Source organism: Bombus impatiens, unplaced genomic scaffold (assembly GCF_000188095.3).
Source record: "Bombus impatiens unplaced genomic scaffold, BIMP_2.2 scf_0203, whole genome shotgun sequence".
NCBI lineage: Eukaryota > Metazoa > Arthropoda > Insecta > Hymenoptera > Apidae > Bombus > Bombus impatiens.
Genome location: NT_176622.1, coordinates 1236063 through 1259500, shown reverse-complemented (window position 1 = coordinate 1259500; position 23438 = coordinate 1236063). Strand labels below are relative to the sequence as shown.

General features: G+C 37.8%; 1 protein-coding gene across 1 annotated transcript in view; it reads right to left on the bottom strand.

Moving 5' to 3' along the window:
* LOC100743011 overlaps window positions 1-17514 on the bottom strand; it is a 92813-nt gene extending 75299 nt beyond the window's left edge. The window contains exon 1 of the mRNA XM_003487790.4: window positions 16608-17514. Within this exon, the coding sequence (XP_003487838.1) occupies window positions 16608-16683 (76 nt within the window). The 5' untranslated portion in view covers window positions 16684-17514. The remainder of the gene's footprint in view (window positions 1-16607) is intronic.
* Window positions 17515-23438: the final 5924 nt, after the last annotated feature.

Genomic DNA, 23438 nt, shown 5'->3' with positions numbered 1-23438 from the left:
GAGCCCATACAGATTTTTTTTTTTTTTTATTTATTTGTTGAAATTACAATCAATTCTCGCGTTGAGAATAGCCCACGACTCACATGGAAACAGTATATTAAAGCAACAATAGACAAAATACAGATGACAAGGAGACAAATGTACTGGCTAACAAGTCGAAAATCCAAACTAAGCATAGAAAACAAACTAAAAATATATAAAATGGTCATAAAACTAATCTGGATGTACGGAATAGCACTATGGGGAACAGCAGCAATGAGCCATATAACCAAAATAGAGGCAATGCAATTCAAATACTCGGAACAATAGTAAAAGCGCCATGGTACGTTAGAAACGAGGACATTCGGAAAGATCTGGCAATACCAACGGTCAAGGAGGAGATTAACAGAAGTGCAAGAAGGTACAGAGAAAGAATAGCAACGCATCCAAACCGACTGGCAGCGGAAACGGTCGACACATCAAGCATAAAAAGAAGATTAAAAGGGAAACACCCAACAAATCTCACAAAGGACATAACCTAACAAACACGATGATGGTACCCCGCTGGAGGTAGCTACCCACATGCTATATTAGTATACCGCTATAATATTTTACCAAATGTCCTACTGGACAAATTGTAAAATTTAAATAAATAAATAAAAAAAAAATTCTCGAGCCTTTAAACTTTCATATCTTGCTTCTAACTTCATACATCCGCTATCTGCAACATAGCTTTTCCTCGGTTCGAGACATGTACATTGGATCACAGTACGGATATTTGTTGCTGACCATGATTACAGCTCGATATATTATTATTACATATATATATAATAATAATAAATGAAATAAATATATACGTCGGAGATGAAAGGACATCGAGGCTTCCCTTTTGGAATGTTGTGAAAACCTCCAATATATTAGCCAGACTTTTACTATAGCTACACTTAAGTAATAAAACTAAGAAACAGTTTTAATGTTCTAATCCGATTTTATGACTTTATGACATTTTATGGATTTGGGCTTGAAGTGACATAGCGGGTCACAGGTATAAAATAATTATATAGCTCTCCTTAAGAAGAAAGAGAGGTGGGGAGAAGAATACATAAGGGCAGTTCCACTTGGACTGCAAGTCAGTTCATGCAAATAGGTTTTACTTGTACGTGGAGTCATACGTGTATCACAGTTGCAGTCGTCATCCAGTTGACCGTGGATTCGTTATAGAACCTGAATTCGTTGTCATCAACGTCTCGATCATCCGATCGCCGCTATTACTTGTAGCCTCTTGTAGTGATCACATTTGTACCAATAAATATCAGCTATAACCTCGATGGTAAATTCGAGCGAAGGTTCGTCAAACGCCCAAAATTCTAACCTTAACCCGACATACACATTTTTATGAATTACATAAATGAAGAAAATTATTCTCGTTTCCTTGCTTAAAATTCACCTTTGAACGATGAAAAATTTTCCTAGATTTTTGTGCACCATATGATGATAATATGATTATGATTGATTTGCGTAAATAAAGACAGCGAAAAGCGAAACGGTTCTATAGATGTATATACGTGGGTGAACTGGAAGCAAGTTACACGCCCTCGGGTTACGCCATTGACCCAACTTCGGAACCCTCGTTTTCATTAATCCTTTCAACAGAGCCTCTCTCTGTCGCCACGGTTGCTCGTCAACCTTTGTAGACGACTCATTTATCCATCGATTCGGCACGCCGCGGTATATAAATAAATCATCATCCATCCCTCGCAATTTTCATTTGACTCAACTGTTTCGCTTCTTTTTTTCTTTTTTTTTTTTTTTTCGATAACCACTTTCCTCGTCTATATCGTAATATAATGTTTAAAAAATTTCAAAATCGAAAGTTTCGAAATTTGCAAAGCTCCAAATAGATGGAACGATTCGAAGAGAAATTTTCAAATGTAGAAAATTCGAAACTTGATGAAATTCCAACGATTCGAAATTTGCGGAATTTCTAAATTTTTTCAAATTCGACAGTTATAAAATCACCATTTGGAATGGTTTGCAGCGACCCATGGCCGTAGAGAAATTTCCAGGGTTAAACCACATGTGTCGGCCGCATTGTCCGACGGCAGGACGTCGTAAAAGAACAAACCCGGGGACTTTTATCTTTTTTTTTTTGTTTATTAAAATGTACAATCAATTCGCGCATTGAGAATTTTCAGTAAAAACCCCGGGACTTACTAAAAAAACCACGGGACTTACTAAAAAAAACCACGGGCCTTCAAAAAAAAAATTTATTGCCTTATTGTCTACGGATTTTTCCACCCCCATGTCGAAAGGAAACTTTCTCTTCCGACAAAAAAGGAAACGAAGAAAAGCTCGAGACGGTAGTTGATGGTAGTCGATGATAATCGCTGGTAGTCGCACGGTTAGTTGTATCGAGTTTGTATCAATTCTGTATCAAGTTAGTATGAAGCCTGTATCAAGGCTGTATCGGGACAGTAGCAGTTTAGTTCAGTAAGCATCAGAACTGTATCGTCATCGCTTGAGCTCGACGTGCGTCACGTTACGATCTAAAAACGACGCGCACTCGACATCGAAATAAACACTGTTGAAGTTAAACATCGTAGTACTTTAATAACACCCAACACGTCCTCCGCCCCTGGTTCTATATCGAAAGAATTCCAAATAACTCGGAAAAGTAGAACCTTCGCGAAGAAAATTCGGTAAGCATTAAAAAATTTTTCCACAATGTCGATTTCGACGATTTTTTTAATATATTTAAAATATCATATTCGGAACAACTTTTCCTCCCTACGAAAATGTTAGACTATTAACACTAACCTTGGCTATTTTACTTCACAATTTTTGTTAATATAAGAATTCACATAAAGTTCGATGAACAAAAGAAATAACGACGAATGTGCGATTTTTAATTAAATTTTAAAACCGGCCATTTTTTCTTTTTTTCTTTTTTTATTTATTTATTTACATTTTACAATTTGTCCAGTAGGATATTTGGTAAAATATTATAGCTTAGTGGTATAATAACATAACATGCGAATGGCTACCCCCAGTGGGATACCATCTTCGAATTTGATTGATTTATTTCTTTAGTGTAGTGAGTGTTTGTATGTTAGGTTATGTCGCCGGTCATTTGACCGGGCCTGGTAACATTATCGTCAATTTCCGAGATATTCGCGAAAAACTGTCGCTACTGCTACAGTCTACTCACTGAATTCTACCTATCGGTTGCCTTTTAACGCTATTAGTAGTTATTTACAAATTTACACTTCTCTTAGATTCTATATTATTGCATTTCCATTAGCGTGTAGGACATTATAAAAAAAAGCACTTTTTAACTTTTTGCACTTACAGTATCGCATACAAAAGATCTTCAATTAAAGATTTTCAAGTACGTATATCGTTGTCACAATGCCTATATCGAAACTGAATTTTTACGAACAGATATATTGAAACGAAATTCAACGTATTTTAATTAGTTGGGAACTATGGGATTCGTTCCGAATCACAGTGTGCCAAAGACGCGTGTAATGAAGACACATCAACATATAGTGTACCATAAAAGATAAATCTAAGATATGTTTACGTTTATGTATATGTTTACGTTGAATATGTTTAAGTTGAAGTTAAGTTGAAGTTAAGGTTAGCTTTGTTATCTGTTACCCCGAACTTATGCTAGGTTTAGCTTTAGTTTTGATTCCAATTTAGTAAGATCCCACTGGTAGAAAAAGAAGGTCCTCTGTGGTAAGAATAGTTTTCTTTTTTATTTATTTATTTCAATTTTATAATTTGTCTAGTAGGACATTTGGTAAAATATTATAGCTTAGTGGTATAATAATATAACATGTGGATGGCTACCCCCAGTGAGATACCATCTTCGAATTTGATTCATTTATTTCTTTACTGAGGTGAGTGTTTGTTTGTTAGGTTATGTCCTTTGTGGTAAGAATAGTGTATAAGATAGGATAAGATATTGTAAATCGAGTACCCGTAAGACATCCAAATAAATCATCAAAATATTAAAACCAAATTGAGATATGTGTGTTTGCAATGGAATTACGGGTGGGTGTATCACTTTAGATGCGATGGGTGGTCTAAATGAAATATGGGATTGAGTGCAGGTTAGAAGCAGAATAAAGAGTTAAAGTAAAGCTGAAAAATAAACCAGATGTATAAAATCTGAAAATCGAGTTTATTGTGAAAATACTTAAATGAAATACAGAAGTAAATAACAATTAATAAATAATAACAATTAATAACAGCAATAATTAAATAAACAACAAACAATTAATAACAGTAAACAATAAATAGCAAGTACTGTGCAATGTCTACCTGAAAATTGATTCTCGATTTTCAACGTCCTGAACTATACCGATCTTTCTCCGTCAGTTTTCAATGTTTTAAATAATTACTCTTTCTTCTGTGATCTTGTCTATCTCCGATGTTGATCTCTGTCCGTACGTTTGGGAAATACGTGTCTCTCAAAATGGCTCTCCGCAAAACAAAGAACGTGAAACAAAAGAAGTCGTGCGTCGAGAGACGGTCATACAAACGTATTCGCATTTGAACTCTTAAAGAGTTTACATATATGTACATATCTGATTTATCTTTCAGCTTTATATATTTAATAATATATATATATAATAAATTAAAAGCGACGCAAGCATACATCAAATTAGAAGTATCATTCGACAAACGCCTGCATAGTAATACCTAATTCTAGTCAATTATCAACTTATAAATATATAAAGCTTAACATCGTTCGTTGGTCGTATTCTTTACGAATAATCTCACGATCGACCAAACTCGAACGTTCATCCTAATTTACAAAGCAAAATCAAGTTCTGGCTTACGCGTGGCCATCGTCTTTGGACAGCTCTCGTGTGACGACCACGCTACATAATCGATATTCTCGGTATGCCCAAATGCCTTATAACACGGGTTATTGATTTGCAACTCCGCCTCTCTGTCGGTGTATACGCGCGCATAGCACCGGCATAATAAACGCTGACCGTCCTCTCGACACCTTCTCAAACCATTCGCCACGCGTTCCCCGCATCGCGTCGCGTCCCGTCGATCTAAGAAAGATAACCCATAGTATACATACGGTATACGCGGACAGTTATCGCCTCGTTGACCTTGGAATCACCGATGCATCGTCGTCCCGGAACTACAATACGTCTACACTTCTCCGCTTATTTTGCCTAGTCGCGTGCTCGTTTGCTTATGTCAAGCTACATACGAAAAAATGCACTGGTCTAAGTTAGGTTGAAATAGAATTTTGGAGATACTGGTAGATACGTATATATATATAATGTACATATAGTTTGTGTGTGGATAATTGTAGATCATAATTATTGTAATACTAGATATTCATGCAAATTCGTATTTTCATAAAGACAAACGAAGGAAGGTTTCTACACGGAATGTTTTATCTATTAAAAATTATAATAATAATTGTGATATTAAAATACGTATTATAATAGGTGTTAAACTTCGTATATTTCATACAGCTTTGAATATTATGCGCGTTCTGTGGGTTTCTGTACTCTTAGATCTCACGTAAACATACAGAAACCCGTGATTTATTTATCAAATATTTTTTCCTGTTTATATATTCGCCAATATATATATATATATATGTATACAGTACAGTATATATACATATATCCATATATATACAGGGTGATTCGTAACTGGTGGTACAAGCGGAAAGGGGGTGATTCTACACAAAGAAGAAATCGAAAATATAGAATAAAGATTTTTTTTTTAATTTTTCCATCGAGACAACGATCTACAGTGAGATCCGTTATAACGAGACGCGGTAAAGTGCACGCGCACCGAGCCAAAATTCAAAGTCGATTTTCTCGAAAACAAAGCCTCGAACGAAAAATTTGTATTCTATATTTTCGACTTCTTTTTTCGCCTAGAATCACCCCCATTCCGCTTGTACCATCAGTTACCAACCACCCTGTATATGTAATTATATTACCAATTAGACACTAGACGGCAGTAAACGCAGTCTATTTTGTTTACATACTTTTTCTGTTTACATATTCGCCACTGTATACATATATGTAATCGTACTATTAAAGAGACACTACAATGTAATAAATTAGATCTGTGTGATCAGATAGCACATAGAACAGATTCCAGACGAAGTGAACATTGGAACTACCATACAAGCTTACATACATGTACCATACTAGCATACATGTTTAGCCGAAACCGGCAATAAAATATTTAACGAATGGCAAAGTGCTAATCGAGATTCCAATATTTGCACGCGTTCGGAATAAAGAATGTGTTAACAGACTGGCACCTACTATAGGATAGCATTAAACAGATCATTGACTAAATAAAATAGAAAAAAGGACAGGGAATGGTTTTTCTGCATTGTACCGTGTTAACCTAGGGGAATAAGGACAGTTTACTGGTGAATTGAGAATGAAAGATACTAGTGAAATGAGATTAGCAGATACTAATCAAATACAAAGAAATAATACTAAATTGGTATTTTGCTAAATAAGAGGACTAATAATGTTTTCTGATAAATTGAGAGCAAAATCTAGCAGAATAAAATGGATAGATATATATTAACTAAATACTTGCGACAGATCAAACGAATAAGAATGGTTTTTGATAGGTTAATTGTAATATTGTGAATACTTGCTAACGTGAAACTGCCGCTAGTATATTAAATACAAAAAATATTAAATACAGGACGAACAAAGCAGATGGAAAATAAGACGATAAATAAGATACAGGAAAATAATAGTCGATAAAAATAATTGAGAATAGCCATTACAAGTAACAAATAACTGTCGATGATGGCCCGTTTGAAGACTGTTTTCAAGACTGTTACAAACTTGTGAAAATTATCAATTTTGTTATCACGCTTGTTAACCGACATACGCATTCGGTTAATAGGGTTAAATTTACCGTTAGAGGTACCGTGTTGTTGTGCAAAAAGCGTAAATAAGAATGTGGAAGCTCTGCAAGGAGCATAGATTTTAAACAATTCGAGAATACTATCGGATAATTTATGCCACTAATTAAGATATTACGAAGAAACAAGATGTCGCATACGGTACGTCTCTGCTCAAGCGTTAACATATTTAAACTAGGAAGGATAGGTGTACAGTTTTTTACAATAAAAAACGAATTCTACCAGGGCAGCATTAATAGATATTAGTCAAATACGTTACATATGAAAACGATCACTATCGATTTAGGAATGTATACTAATAGATCAATTTCATGGTTCTTGCGAAATGAGAAAAGATACTGAGGCTGAACAACGATAAATGTTAATTGAACAAATATAAGTGTTATCGAAGTAACGTAAGAAAATAAAAATAGTGCTTGACTGAAACCTGTATTTAGTAAAACGGGACCTGTGAATACCAGTTGAACAAGTGTCGATACTAGTTAAGATATCAAATGCAGATTAAAAAAGAAGTTTGACAAGAATCTTACATAATGGAGTTAATCCTACCGTGACTTTTTAATTTTTATTTTGCGATCTTGCTTTTATTCCTACAAATAAGGAGGCTCTTAATGTCTTAACACTTTGAGCACCGTGTATTGCGTATAACATAACCTTTAATTCCCGCGTATTTTTCTAGTGACTGAAAAGACGGTTCACACGGTCGCTCAGAAACTTTGTTCCCGTCTCCAATCCACAAAATGTTAAGATATTCAAGATAAGATCGAAGCAAGAAATCAATATGAAATTCTTTCATATTTCGCTCAAACATGAAACGCTTTTCGATGTGAAAAAGATACAGTGAGTGGAAGTGGACCGAAAGCAGCAAGGTTAAAGATTAAAGCTTATTCCTCGTACGGATGGAATATATGATATTATAACGAAATAGTTCGAGAAGGTAGCGTTTCACGGGGAAGGAGAAGTGGGCGATAAAGCTGAAACGAGATAAAAAAAAGTGGTAGAGTTGAGACTAGCGACCTACGGTAGCATGTCATTCCGGAAGTCCGGTTAAAGTAGCGGTTGCGTACACGAGCGCCTGCTTGATAGGTGGCACGAGCAGGGAAGCACTTTCGCCCGTGCGTAAACCTTCCTTAAAGGCCGCCACCTTCTCGCAACTCCCCCCTCCCCCTCATTGCTTAATTACACGTTGCTCGTTAATCGGTCTATCGAACGTTCTCGTAACTCCACGTTTATCGCGAGAAAACTTGTCGTACGTAGATATTTTCGAAAAAGAAAATATCGATCAAATATCAATTTAATTATTAATTAATTTAGAAATTAAAAATTGGTAATTTCAAGATTTCGTACAATTAAACGATTGTTAGCCTCTTGTTTCATAATATTGAAAGTCGAGTTACAGACATGGCAAAGACTACTACAGCTTCGATCTAATAAAGATTCATGACAAAACGTAGTTCGAATTCTAACCTCAATTTCAAAGGTTATTTAAATATACGTTATATAGAATATTTCAATATTACGTTTGCCGCGGTGTTACGCCAGTAAATAACTAACATCGCCCTAGTATAATAGCTACTAAAAAAATCACGAGTCAAGAGGTTAAACCTTTCACGAAACTCTTTAACCTATGAGTTACTACTCAAGTAAGCGATAAGCATGTACGTTTCCGTTGAAACTGATGTGTTTCTATTATTCGTGATGACTGTAAAACAACCTTTTTTACACAATAAAAAAAAAAGGGAGATTTGCTTTTGAAAGACTTAATGATTCCAGCGTTTCGACAAAGAATACTTCGAATGGCGGCTGTTTGCTAATTTGCAGTGTGATTTCGAGCCACGGCCACGAAGGCGATAGGATAATAATAAAGCTGCAAGGAGTATTGCGCGTGTTATTCGCGCAGTGGAAACAGCCTTGCGGCTCCCACTTTCCATTGCGTCACCGCAGGATGAGACCTTCGCAAGCCTCGTTACATTTCGGCCTCCGTTCTTTTTCTTTCTCGTCAACGATCTTCTCGTCAACAATCTTCTCGTCAACAATCTTCTCGCCCAATTCGATGATTAGTCTCTCGTAAAGACATTTCGATAAAAATGACAACGTATTGCAAAACTTAAAAAGGATTGTCTTACGTATATCTTGTTCATTCTCGTTTATCTTTCACAGTACATTTGAATAGCATGAATTTTATAGTAGTTGCACAGTACATTTAAAAACAAAGAATACGTAATTGTTCGTTATAATAATTATAGGTTTCAATTTGTATTTTTCTGCTGTATGACATATGAACAGCAAAATGGCCTCAATATTCGGCGGAATCATATTTAACGCTTACTAGATTCTTTATATAATTAATTCGTGCTGTATACTAATTTTTTATGAAATACATACAACGACGTATAACCTAACCCCCAAAAGAATTAAAGTCTAAAGAGTAAAACGGGGAAAAAACGCTGTAGTTTTACAAAACTGAATTACATTGTTATCGCTTATTTTATGCAAGGTCGCGTCAAACGTCTTTTATAAAATACCATAAGACATGTTACAAACCTAAGTAATAGTATTTGTATATTCTGAACGCGTATGTATCATATACAGTACAATTACGGTAGAATACAGAACTGAATTATAATTCACAAGAGAATCGAATGTATAATATAATTGTATGTCTCAGAATGTTTAGCACAGAAAGAATGTTTAATACATATTTTGCTTCTACTTGTATATGCATGTATCAATTTTTCATTTTCTTTTGTCTGCCACTATATCTGTTCACAGTAAATATCTCGTAGCTCCTATACGTATGCATACACAGACACAAAGAGATAAAGGCGTTGTATGTTAGATAAGTGCTCAAATATCTTCGTGAACCAGTGTGAGTCGTGAATCGAATCGCAAGTTATTAGTAGTGGCCGATACGAACACATTGGCTCGAAATCGACGAGTGTTTACGCGTTGGACGCGTTGGACGCGCAGGAGACGCGTATCGATCGCGCCGTGACGATAAGTCGATCGTGAACGGCCTCGTAATTTATTATTCGTAATTAATGGTAATCATGGCCGATCGCGTTCGATTACGAGCCGAGTCGAATTACTTGCAACACGTTCCCATCCTGACGCCATATTTTATTCACTGTTTCCCTCGGTTAATGTGCAAAACTATGATTCTAATCATTTCGACATAATAAAATTATCGTGTACAATCGTAAAACGATATAATACTAGAGAACGATCCTTCTAGCTGTTATTTCAGTTATTGTAATTTTCGTAATGGTTAATAACAATCTCGCAATAATTTAATCAACGATACTTGGTTTAAAATTCAGATTCTTTAACGTTTCCAGGAAAGATATGCTCCACTGATATATACCAATTTCAAAAAAAGATGTTTATCAAACAAGGAACTTATGATGCAATAAAATTGTTCATAATAATGACCTTCTAATTATTTTCAGTAGTATACGATATAGGTGATTTCGTTTCCTGAAATTGTAATAATAACATTCATCTTCATATATTATACTTTCAATTGTAATTGGTGTATACGTTATTTTATATCCTTTGATTTATATAATCATCAGGATTTTTCTGGAATTATTTAGAATTTTTCTATAGTGGAATTTCGAAGATCTTCCTTATAGAGAAAGACAAACGTAGATAATCGAAGGTCGTTGGTACACGAGCCGCCAGCTCGCTCTTACGCGGTTCGATTTCAATGTCATCGACATTCTTAATATGGACTTGCCCATATTTCGTTTCGTATCCTCATAGGAGAAAGACTCGGACGCGCCGAATTCGGAACCTTGGGAAAGGTCAGCGCTCGAAGGACCTCGCTGGAAACACCGAACAAACCTCCGAACGACAATTATCCGTGTTTCAGCTAAACAAATCTAATTTCTTACCATTCGAATCGCATACACGATAAACATCTTTCGAAGGCTATCACGCCATTCTTGTACTATATTTTCTACTATATTTTTTCCACTTTTCACTTCCTTAACCTAATTCGTACCTTTGTGGAACAGATACGTGATAATAGAAATATGTACATAATGGAAAAGATCATAGCAAATATATACGTTACTAGCGCCACATGCAGATGTGTAATAATTTAAGGTTAAGAAAGAAGAAAACAGATTTCATACACTTATTGTTTCTAATGATATATAAAAGTACATTATATTACTAAATACGTTGCACTATGGTAGATACGTTGCTTCAATCCACCATGCAAGCTCTCAATTAAGATTCCAAATTCTTTTACGGAAAATATGAAAAATGAGATTCCCTGTAACGTACATGTTACACGGATATATTGCTTTTACATTTATGACAGAGCAATGCGTTATTATATTTATAATCAAATTATCAGAAATAACAAGTAAAGTTCGAAACTGTGAATATAGACGCTGAAAGAGGCGAAACGAAATAAGGAGTACAAAATATTCCTCGAAAAATCCCTAGAAGATTACTAAAGAACTTCAAAGAAACAATAACGAATTTATAAAAAAATGTCGAAAGATCTATCAACGAGATTGAACGATCGAATAGTAACTGGTATCTAAAACGTGGAAACATGAAATTTAAGGGAATAGAAGGTGAAAGACGAGGGGAAAGGCGACGAAACGCGAAAAGTACCGTTGCGTGGGGAGCAGAATGGCGCGGTTTTGCAGCGGGATAAGGAATTCTACACCGGCGAATATTCAACGCGAATCACGCTCTCTGGGAGTATCGAGCTTGCACCTGGACCAGTTTTCTGCCGCAATGCTGCCGTGTCGAAGCTGTCTCTCCCTCTCTCCCTCTCGCTTCTCCTATACACGCCACTACTCTCCTCCGCTACGCTCTTCCCTCCATACTTCCCAGCTTCCCTTGCTCTCACTTTCTCTCTCTCTCTCTCTCTCTCTCTCTCTCTCTCTCTCTCTCTCTCTTTCACTTTCTGTGTCTCTCGCCCTACGCGTTTGCATTTTTTTCATCAAAACGTTTCGGTCGTCGGACGAGTATAGTTCCGCCGGTGAAACGGATGCATTTTAAATCTTGCCGCACGATGAAAATTCAACGCCGTCAATGGTATAAACAGTTTCTATCATCGAAATTGAGAAAAGCTTATCTTTCTTTTGTCCGTCGTTAGACTCTTTGACACCAGAGATGAAAAACTTCTTAATAAATTGATAGGATACGTGAGAGATTATGGAAACACATGGAATTAACTTTTAAGCGTATGGTGTTGGTATATGACAATATAACCTATACTATCGTTACGTGAGAGATTATGGAAACACATGGAATTAACTTTTAAGAGTACGGTGTTGGTATATGACAACATAACCTATATTATCTAATACGAACCTCTCTGATCAACTCCACTTTTGATAAATTTAATAAATAAAAACTACGTAGAAAAATGCACAAATATGAAATAAGTTTTTTAATTTTGCCATCTTATGAATCACAGACCGACGATTTCAAATTATTTCGTTGCATTTGAAGAAACCACGCATTTAACGATTCGAATATTTTCGGTGCGATGTCGGAATAAAACGCGCTATATGTATACTTACATAGAAGATACAGTGTAGGAAAGGAGTGAACGAACTCCCGGTGGAGGTCCTTCAGACGGGCGAGCTCTGCGATCGAAACGCATATACACCTGTAATGTTAGCGTGTCCCTGACTCGGCAATTAGGCCAATGCCTTTGCGAATCGATGACCCGACGAAAAATTGTTCTTATTCGCCACTAACTCTACGCTGCTGCTGACCGCGGAATCACGGAGAAATATTTCGATTTACTAGTTTCTTTTAAATCAGTCGATAATCTTAACTAATATATATACATAGAACTCGATCATTCGTTAACGTACACTAAGTTAACCTAAATTTAATTTTGAAAAACTAATCGGTCTCCTAATGTACAAATTTCGTGAAAACGATAAAAGTGAGAAAAATTATAGATGGTAAAAAAATCTAGTGATCAGGTAACTAGCAATTGAGAAATGTAAATACGCGCGATATTGTTTCAATCTAGGAAGAAAAGCCGAAACTCGACATGCGAGTTCACGCAGGTTATATAGAGAAGAAGTTTCGCATAGTTAGAGAGATGTGCGCGGAGAAGGGACGAATTTCTCGATCCCTTCGCGGCAAAACCTTCGCCTGATGAGAAGCTTTAGCTGTAGGGGACCTTAGATATTCATGAAAATGGAGTTCCCTAGCGCACCGACGAGATACAACCGTGAAAATTCAGACGACAGGTTGCTGGCTCCTCCATTCTCACCAGAATTACCACCATTACCTATTCACATTATTTAAAATCGGCAAGTTTAAATTATTCCATTCGATCATTTCGAACTGGATATCGAAAAATTAAATTAAAAAATTTATGATACAATCTTAAAAGGTCGTCCACAGAATTACCACCATTACCTAACCTATTCGCAATATTATTTAACATTAATAAATTCATCATTTTCTATTTCTATTATATTGATTGAATATCAAAAGATAAGATTGAAAAATATAATTCGAAAAAGTTGAAAAAGCCAAGCAATTATGTTCAGCTTGGTAAGAACGAAGGAATAATTTACTTACACCTCTTTTGACGCAAACTGCCAGTTTAAACAGATATAGCGAGCGACAGATGTTACAAATTGACGCCCACTACTTCAACAGGTGTAAATCTGACGTAAACGCGAAATTTTCTAGTCGCTCTAGAATCGTTCTCTTACCAGTCGTTCCCCCTACTCTCTATCGGTATATTTTACGCTTGTAGGCAATGAGCATCGTAGGTCGATGTTTGTTTGTGATAACGATAATCGTAATTCATACTCAACGCGTTCGTATATTAAACGATAATAAATACGAAATAAACGACGAGGATAATCACAATAGAAGTTGAATGGTATATTAAAAGTTTAAGTTGACGATTTGTCAACAACGATTTACGCGTCTGTTGCAAAAATACGCGTCTGATAGAAACGGCCAGGTGAGGTTGGCATTGCCAAACACGATATTGCTCCCGCAAACATTTATGTGCTGTGAAACAGGTGCGAGTCGTGCTTCCCGTGGCACGATACGTGCCAGTCGATGTGCCGTGTCCGTACGCTACGGATAACGGACAAGTGCTTTGAAAATATTACTAGCGAAACATGCCCGTAAAGATCCCCACGATAAACCACCGGTTTCTTTCGAATTTACTGCTATATTTTACTTACTTCTTTCGTTAATCATCTAGTTGTGTTAATTACAACAAAAATTTATATAGGGAATTTTATATTCTATACGTATGTATGTATATTGAAAAAGATTTCAAATATTCAAATGTTTGAAAATTCATTTCCAGGTTCAATGATGTGAAAGAAAAAAGAACGAAATTTCATCAGTTTCAGATTCTTGAAACAACACGATTAAAATTTTTGAAAATATCGCTATCAAAATATGACCATAAAGAATCCTCCAATAATATTTAAAATTATCTAACTACATCAATTGTACGTGGAATTAAATAGAGAATTTCACACATTCTATACATTTAAGAATTTTTCAGGTATTAATATGTTTGAAAATTCATTCGAATTAGTACCAGATGATTAACGATGTAAAATGAAAAGACCAAAATTTCGCTAATTTGAAATTCTTGGAGTGATACGATTAAAAATGTTGAAAATAGCAAACAGAAATACGAGCTGTATATTAAATAAAGTTCCTACTGTGTTTTTCCGAGCCGACGTAACTGCGAATCTCAATTTTCCGAAACAAATTTAAAAGTCAATTAACCAGACTATCCCACACGACGCGTTCAAAGCGCGCAAGGAATATTTGTAACTGTAACTACATAGTTTCCTGGTGCAAAATGCGAACGCGATTAATTTCTTGTCGATAAACGTAACGAGTCAGTAATATCAATTGATGCCGATCCATTTTCCCCTTATTAAACCAATCATTCTTCTTTTCGATTTTCTTCGCCAAAGTGTTTCTTCCGTACCAACCATGTATACACGTTATTAATCTTAGTGCTGCACGAAATATAATTTTCGAATAAATTACATTAGATCACGTCGTACATGCTCACGCTCCCACCTTTCACTTTTCTTTCCTTTCAACTTTCTGACTTTCTTCGACTGTATTAATTACACTATGTCTACGCCTCTAAAGTTATATAGGCATGCACATGCAGAAAACAATGTTACAAGCAGAACGAAATATATTAGGTTAGTATTACTTATCGTTAAAATTTAAACTGGACAGTGGCGCCGATCTGCTTATCTGTTGTATTTTTGTATATAACACAAAATTCACGTTACTTCTCTTGCGGTGGGTATTAAGAAATCACAATAAAAGCCGTGAATACGGCGCCAGACGTTCGTGCGGCCAGTAAAAGGGACAAGAAAGTGGAGAGGCCGGTCCGGAAAGCAGCTGTTCAATAAAAGGATGTTCAAACCCTATACGGCCAAATGTCACATGGTTCGCATCTCACTACATTTACGTACTAACATATTCAGTCACCATTTTTACAATCTTCGTTGTACAGGAATTTTATCACTTCGAAAAACATTGCTTATTCGTCACGAGGACGTTGTCCAAAGATAATAAAAATTACGATAGGAATATGTCGCATTTGTCGAACGGTTGATAAGTACAAGATATTTATTATTGAAGATCGCACTGATAACATTTGCGCGCGTTATTAATGATCGAACGTCACCGTGACATTGTTTTACGAATTACGAGTAAACGTTATGTAAAAAGACAACGACAATGAAAGTCGCATACCTAATGAAACTAGCCACAAATCAAACGGTCTTCCATAATCTCGACTCGGATGGTAAAGCGGTGACGCGTTTCAAACGATCGTAAAAACGCGTGAAACCGCGCGCAAGAAAACAAATGTCGGTAACGCGCGGTTCATGGGGTGTTACGGGTCAGGCTTTATCCTTCGTAAAACACTCGGTCGATGTCGATGCGTCCTCGAACAATATGTTCCTTCGCAGTTTATTTTGTTCGAAGCTCGATTCGATAAGATACGCGACCCTTTAAGAAACACCGTAGCCTCGATATATAGAACGGATATAGAACGTTTTCTTTCTCATCGAAATGTTATCGATATCGTCGTTTTGAAGCTTAATTATTTCTCCATTACCTTCTATACGATCGTCGACGAATACGAACAGTCAACGGTGCTTTGTGTACCGTGTGTTACGTGACACATCGATGCGAACGCGCACACGTATGCCGATGAACGTCTTAGAAATCAAATCTGACCTAGAAACAGCTGTTGGCGACAAAAGCGAATTAAGAAAAAGCGAACGCCATCGAGAAATCGATCTCTCCAGCAAAAATCTAATACCTCATTGGACCGATGTTATTCGACATTTTTCAGGTTCGATTAACCCCTAACAATATCCGGTCGGGCGACGCATTCAAGGATTATCGTTCGTGACACTGTCCAATGTACTCGAGCAACGAGCATGGAAGCAACATGCCCCAAAGGGTCAACCAGGCATCCACCTCGATACAGGTTTTCACCAGGTGCACACCGATCTAGCATCGACGCCACTGTTCATGTACCTACATATATAGGTGTACATCTGTACATATGTATGTATATATGCGTATATGTATGTGTGTGTACGCGCGCGTGTCGAAAACGCAAAGGACAGAGGTTCGAGAAGAAAAATTGCGAAGGTCGTGCGCTCACCCTCGAGCAGGTGCCAGTCCTCGTCGAGCGAAGCCAGAGCCTGTGCCTGATTCGCCTGTTGTTCGAAGTCGAGCATCTTGGCTCTTCGTTCCAGTCTGGCCTGCCTTTTTATGGCCCTTCGGCTTCTGTAGTCTCTCCGTTAGCACCGACTAAATATCTTGTATCACTCCACCTCCCACAGTAACCGACCACGTTACCAATACGTAAGTCGAATCGTACCGAACGGCCACAGAAGCAAGAATAATGATATCGTTCGTATTTAAAGAGAACGTGGAGACCGCGCGGAATCCTCTGTCGAACGGCAATTGAAAACTGGTATGTATATCAAAGTCAGACTTTCCCCTCGAAGAAACGTCCGCTCGGATTATCTCGAACGTCCTTTCGTCACGAGACTAAGAGCGAAGAAGACGGTTAGAGAAAGAGGAGACCGGGAGTGGGAGGGAAAAAGTTAGAAAGAGAGTGAATGAGCGAAGAGCGAGAGAAAAATAGAGAGCTGTGGTGGAAAGGACGAGATAGCGCTTCTGGAACGCGAGCGTCTCGAGAGCCACGAAACTCTTTTTCCGTTTAAAACTCTACTCTCTGTTTACATCGATGTTTCTGATTGGCCTGGTGTCGGTGATTCCCCGTCTTCGACTGGGGAAGAACGGCGCGCAAGCGTCCCTCAATTCTTTCGAAAGATCTAATGTAAAATTCTTTCGAACAAGTTGGGAGAAATTTCCTTTTCAGAAGAGAAAAAATTCCAAAGAACGCGGCTATTGTATTTATTTGACGGAATCCTCTGTGTAGGACGGAAAGAAAAGAGAAGGAAGGACGACTACGGTGCGTCGTAAAGGGACAGTGAGAGAGAGAAGCTCACCGAGAAGACGAGCACACCCGCTCACGTGCATACGTGGCGGTACTCGAACCGCGACTGATTTCCCCTATCACTCCGTCCTCAGCTGCCACCCACTAACCGCCCCCCACCACCCATCGATTGAACCCCATCCCCCCACTCTCTCACTCTCTCTCGCCCCGCGCTCACGAACCAAGCTTGCTCGTTCCAAGCAACGGTAGAACGTCTGTCGTTCCCACTTCACCCCACGCCGTCCCTTACCAACTTTTCGCACCCCTTTCTCTCTATCGCTGCTTTCTCCGTCTCTATCTCCCTTTGCCGCACTTTGCACGCTCACTCATTCCCTTCTCCTCTCCCTTCGAATATATAGGGTGCGGTAAAAATCGTAATATAACTTCTGGAACGAAGTGATTGTAGTAGAAAAGATGAGTCGGAAAACCGTAATCGAGTTTCTCCGCGCAACTGTTCGATTTTCAGAGAAATTACTAAAAAAATGGGTCGAGTGTAGACGCACCTTGTTAAAGTTAGGGTAAAGGAGTTACTTAAACTACTTTTGGAGTTACATACTTAACCTATAACGTCATCGATTTATTGGGTTTGAAAGCATATATAAAATGTTAGATAGAATATTGTAAATATTAATTGACAAAGGAATTTTACCAGAAACTGTAACGATACGTTTGCATTGAACAAGCAATGTCTAGTGCGACGCATCAAGCACTCTGCTCGAGTCCACAAACTGTATAGTGTATAGGTCTCATCGTTGAGCGTGTACGCGTTTCTTCGTCTTTCATTTCTCTCTCGTACTTTGTAGTCTGAGACCGTTAATGCAGAGGAGAAGTCCGCGAGGCACTCATGAATTCTCTTCTACTCTCTATTTCAGTTCCTCCCTTGGCCCCTAACTTCTTTGCCGTTCTATTTCAACGGCCGTCTCGCTCTCTGTCCATATCCTCTCCCACTCTATCGACAAGCCCGATTCTCCATCTCGCTTCGACGTTACGATTCTTGAGCTCTGTCTTTCACGAAGGTTCCATCACCGCTCTCCAGGTTATAGCTAGTCCGGGTTACCGGTAACCGGCCGGTAAACGCAAAGTTATGCGTCTCCAGGTTTTAAGCCGCTACTTTTTAGCGATGGTTCCCGGGAAACGAGACAGATGTAGCCGATTCTGTCGTCTATCCATATTATGGACGCGGCAGGTAGTTGACAAAGTCGAGTTATCGATTTTATCGTCAATTAAATAATCTTCAAAGCGAATATTTCGAATTTTGATCCGCGAAAATGCGTTCAATATCTCACAAAAAATCACGATGGAAAGTATGGTTATAAAAAATTGAGGTAAGAAACGTAGACCGCGGTATGTCGGGTAAACATGTTTCGGCTGAATTACGATGTTTCGTGGCGAATCATCGCGAACAGCTTGCAGAGACTTATGAATCGAGTAGGCGGTATGAAATCTCGTCACAAGTGCCTCGTGAACTGCTTTACGCAATCTCACCGCGGTAAGATATAAAAGCGATTTCAGTATAGATACAATGGGCAACTTATCTAATATTAAATTATTTCGTACAAATTATCATTCATAACTTATATTGTGATCATGATCCTTCATAAAAATTTTCATAAAATAATGTTACTCCAGCTCTTCATATATCATTACAATATTACAATACAAAACTTATTAGACCTATTTCTTAATATATATCCTTATTCGTACCTACTCCAAATCAGACATTGTGTTTTCTCATATGCTTCTTGACTTTTATTAACCACACTATTTAAGGGTTAAGGTCGCGCGCGACCCATGGCTCCCGGAACGCGTGTCGCGTGTTCTCTAGCATACGGCCCTGATGGCTCGCGCGCCTCGTCATTTGTCCTCGCCCCCTTTACCGCACTTTCCTCTTTCGCAGGATACCATCCGCCGCTCGCCAAGCCACTCGATTTACTAACCCCACTCCTTTCGCGCCAACCGCCTCTCTCTCTTACGCTGCCTAACGCGTCGCGTGGCACTCTCTCCCTTCCACTCTCACTTCCTCCCTTCCACTCTTCCTCGTACCCTATCTCCATCTCTTTCTATCCACCAACCAGTTCGTTCGTCCTTCTCTCGCGCGTTATTCGATTACGTTTCTTTCTCTTTCGGACGAAGTCGAGTCGTTGCTCTGTCTCTCCGATTCACATTGTTTTCTCCGATTCCATCTGCCAGCCGTTTTTACTTTTTTCTAATGGCTTTATCATCGATTTTTGATCGTTCTACACGAGCATGGAATTGATTTTGTTGTAATCGCAGTAACGTTTGATTCACAATAAAGGGTAGCAATTTAAACGTTTGTATACCTCTAATAACCGTTGATACCGCGAATCGATAAAAAGCAGGAAAGGCATATGGTAAAATGTTAATCGTTTAACATCGAGGAACGACATAAACACGTTTATATTCGAGCACGTCTTAAATCGCGTATAACGTCAACTGTGTCCGGTTGTTGTTTTAAGTAACGTTCTCCAGTCGCGTATAAAAAGCGCTCGTCATGGTTCGCAAACGTCTTTATCATTCTTATCACGAATTCGATATACGGGCCACAATATACGTGCGCATGATAATCTTTTCTCATTTCTGGCTGACGTGCATCGTGTTCGTTGCGTATGCGCCAGAACGACCGGCGGACCGGTCTCTGTCTTTTTCTGTTTCGTTCCCGTGTTCGACCTCGAGAGGAATCGGCGTAAGGTTTCTCCCTCCTCGTCGCACGTGCCGCGATACGTTCGCGTTCCTCGTTCACGAATCGTTTTCTCCTCGTTGTTCTGGCTAGCATGTTCCTTTTCGCTCTGGCGTTTTGTTCTCCGTCGCAGATGCTCGCCACTCGCCAGTGCCGACAACCTCCCCCACCCGAGTCGCTCCGCGAGAATGATCGAGACAAGCTGACGAACATCGAAGTCTTGTGTGCTTACCAAAACCATTTTCCTATTACTGACGCCGATTACTTATTTCTATTCCATTTTACTAACGTCTTGTAAACATTCTCATGATATTTTTCATCTTTTTTTCATGTTATAAGGAGAAGTATTTCCTCAAGCTGTTCCTTTAACGATTTGGGGGCTTGTGAGTTAGAAAATTGGTAAAATAGTCATTCTGTACAGCGTTGAGCGGTTGATTTGATACGATTGTATACGATTGTATTTGTACGTAACAAAATACGCTACAAGCTTCGGTTGCAAATAGTGCAGAGGGGATTCGTAATTTTTGCGCGAAGGTTATATTTTCGCTTATCAAATAAAGCCGCACGTAGAGTTTTGGTATACTACCTTGTATCGTGGGTAGTTTCGAGTTTCTCGTGAACAGGAAACCGTATCATTTAGCGTCACCGTCCCACCAGTGAAAATGCATTAACTGGCAGTAGCTGCCAACATTGCGGCAAAGTGAAACCCCTCGTCACGGTGTAGTCACGTTAAAGCGAGCCGCGTTAAAATAGTGCAACAATCGCCTGGCTCCGAATAAGGTATGGTATAATCCCACCACTGTTTCTCTTCGTTTTGTCCCTTATTTCTTACTTCTTCTCCCTAACCTACGTAAACAATTCTTTCCGCTTATTAGGTGAAACGTTGCTTTCTCGACTCTCTCTATAGAACATTTACGTAAGTTACACAGAGAAAAGTAACCAAATGTAAGCATGCGTTACAAGATCCTATATACGCAATTGTTGCGTGTATCCGTAAAATACTTCGCGTAACTCTACTTTACCCAAAGAGTTGTAAGCGTATGTAAATTCGTGTATTAAGCTCGATCTTCTATCCGTGTTTCTACAGTTTATACGTATACTCTACTCTTAATACATATTCATCTGCGCCTTGAATTCCACTGCTACGTCACATTTAGCCCGGTTTCATCGGGCATCATTAGGAATGTCGCGAGAAGAAGAAACTGCTTCTAAAAAAGGAAAGAAAGAGGAATTATTCGAACTTCATTGGTTATACGATTGTAACAGAGACACGTAGAAGGTGGACAATAAGTAGGCCTGTCGCGTCTTACGCAATGGCAAAAAAAAAAGTGTCTATTACATCCGCTAGAAGGACGCGCTTCTGTTAGGTTAGGTTAGATAGACACGTGTGAGAATTCTACGAGGCATGTATAGTATATATAATATAATAAATTCCGATATTTTGAAACAATTTGTAACCACACTGCGAATGAATTAAAATATACTGTCAATGTTCATGTCGATTGTGAAAAATCGTTTTTTTTTATTCAATTGTTTCATTTTTGTCGAATTAAAAAAAATTAGCCGTTATTTGTTCGGACGCGTTCGGATTCCAATGAATTTCAGTCTGACGGCTGACGATGAAAACGTTTTCATACGATTTCATGCGATCCGCTCGATTTTTTAACATTTTTACCTGTTGCTATTTTCGTGCTTTCATCCCCGACCTATCGCAAGGATCTCATCCGTGAAGCTGTATACACAGGACGCTCTCCCGTCAGGCTAACTCGAACTTTAAAATCCTCGTGGGCGTTCTCACGTCGGTATACTAGCTCCGAGCACAGTTTCCATGGTGATCGGTCACGGTGACCATGATTTCAATCTGACGTCATTGCTTCGGAAAGGACAACCACGTGCTGCGGACGTGTTATCGGTTAACGAGTTTTCCCTGTAACGATTTTTCACTGTTACGTCACGAGGAAAATACAGTTGCGTGGGTTATGTGTACAACGTTACTTCAATGGAAAAAGCGAGATACGTATGAAGATACGAAAGATATTTGTCTTATGACACGTTTAAACAACTTGTACGACAACACGTAACAAACAGAAAATAGAAAAACACTAATTATGACTTGTAAACAATACTTAATAATAGTGTGTACAGTGGCCAAGATCTACAAAAACAAACGTCCTTAAATTCTGATGATAACTTTAATGGAAAAATACATATATGCAAATATTGTAATTTTACTGTGATATATTTTTAGACATAGCTGTTCAAACGAAATTTTAAAGGTTATGAATGGAAAAGAAAATATATATATAACATATTTTTTCAATAAATAATAATTACATAGAACGAACACGCGATTGTCAACTTAAAAAAAAAGATATATAGTGCCTTATTTAAGTATATTAAATTACACGAAATGTTAGTAATTTATAGTTTCTAAAATCATGGATGAAGTCACTCGTATATTTTTCTAATTCGTTCATGCTAGGTAGCTCATGCACTCTGTTACAGATTATTTTTGAAAAAATCGATATTTTTCGCATCAATGAGTCCTTTTGAAAGAAAGATAGTGATATTCTGGCTAACGAATTGCGCTGTTGTATTGTTACGTCGAAATTGATGACGATACAGATTGACTATCTCGAAAATAAACAATTCTAAGAAATTCTCTCGGGACGGATGTTTCGTCACAAAATTGTTGACGACAGACTAAAAATTTATTCACGATTAAAATTTAATTTAACCTTTATTTTTAATTCGACAATCCTGGGACCTTGAGGTTGCTATGAGGAATCTTTTTTCATTGTTCTGGGTTCGAATAAATCAACCGTACGTGATTCATTGAGATGACGTTTAATATTTACCGAGAGAAGAATATTTAATGATCTGAAAAGTATCGTAGACAGGATTCCTTGCGTTACGAGCGTAGACCTCGGAAGTAGGCCATGAACGTAGATCGAATTTGAAGTGGCTACGGTAAAACGGGGTTATACGACGCTATCTTTTACGAATCCACCGAAACATCACCGTATTTCTCAAAAAATTGTCATATCTCTTAAAAATGGTCATAAGATTTTATTTTGGTCGTTAGTAAATATCATGAAGGTAAAATCAATCTCGATACCCGATATCGGTGTGATAAAGTAGAATTTGAAATAGATACATTGAATTGATATTGTAAAGTGGCAATATCATTTTGTCAATGAACATGAAATAATTTTAGTGTAATATTTAGATGAAAGTGGCTCGATATAATCTATTATAACGTCAGATCATGTAATATAAGAGTAATGTAA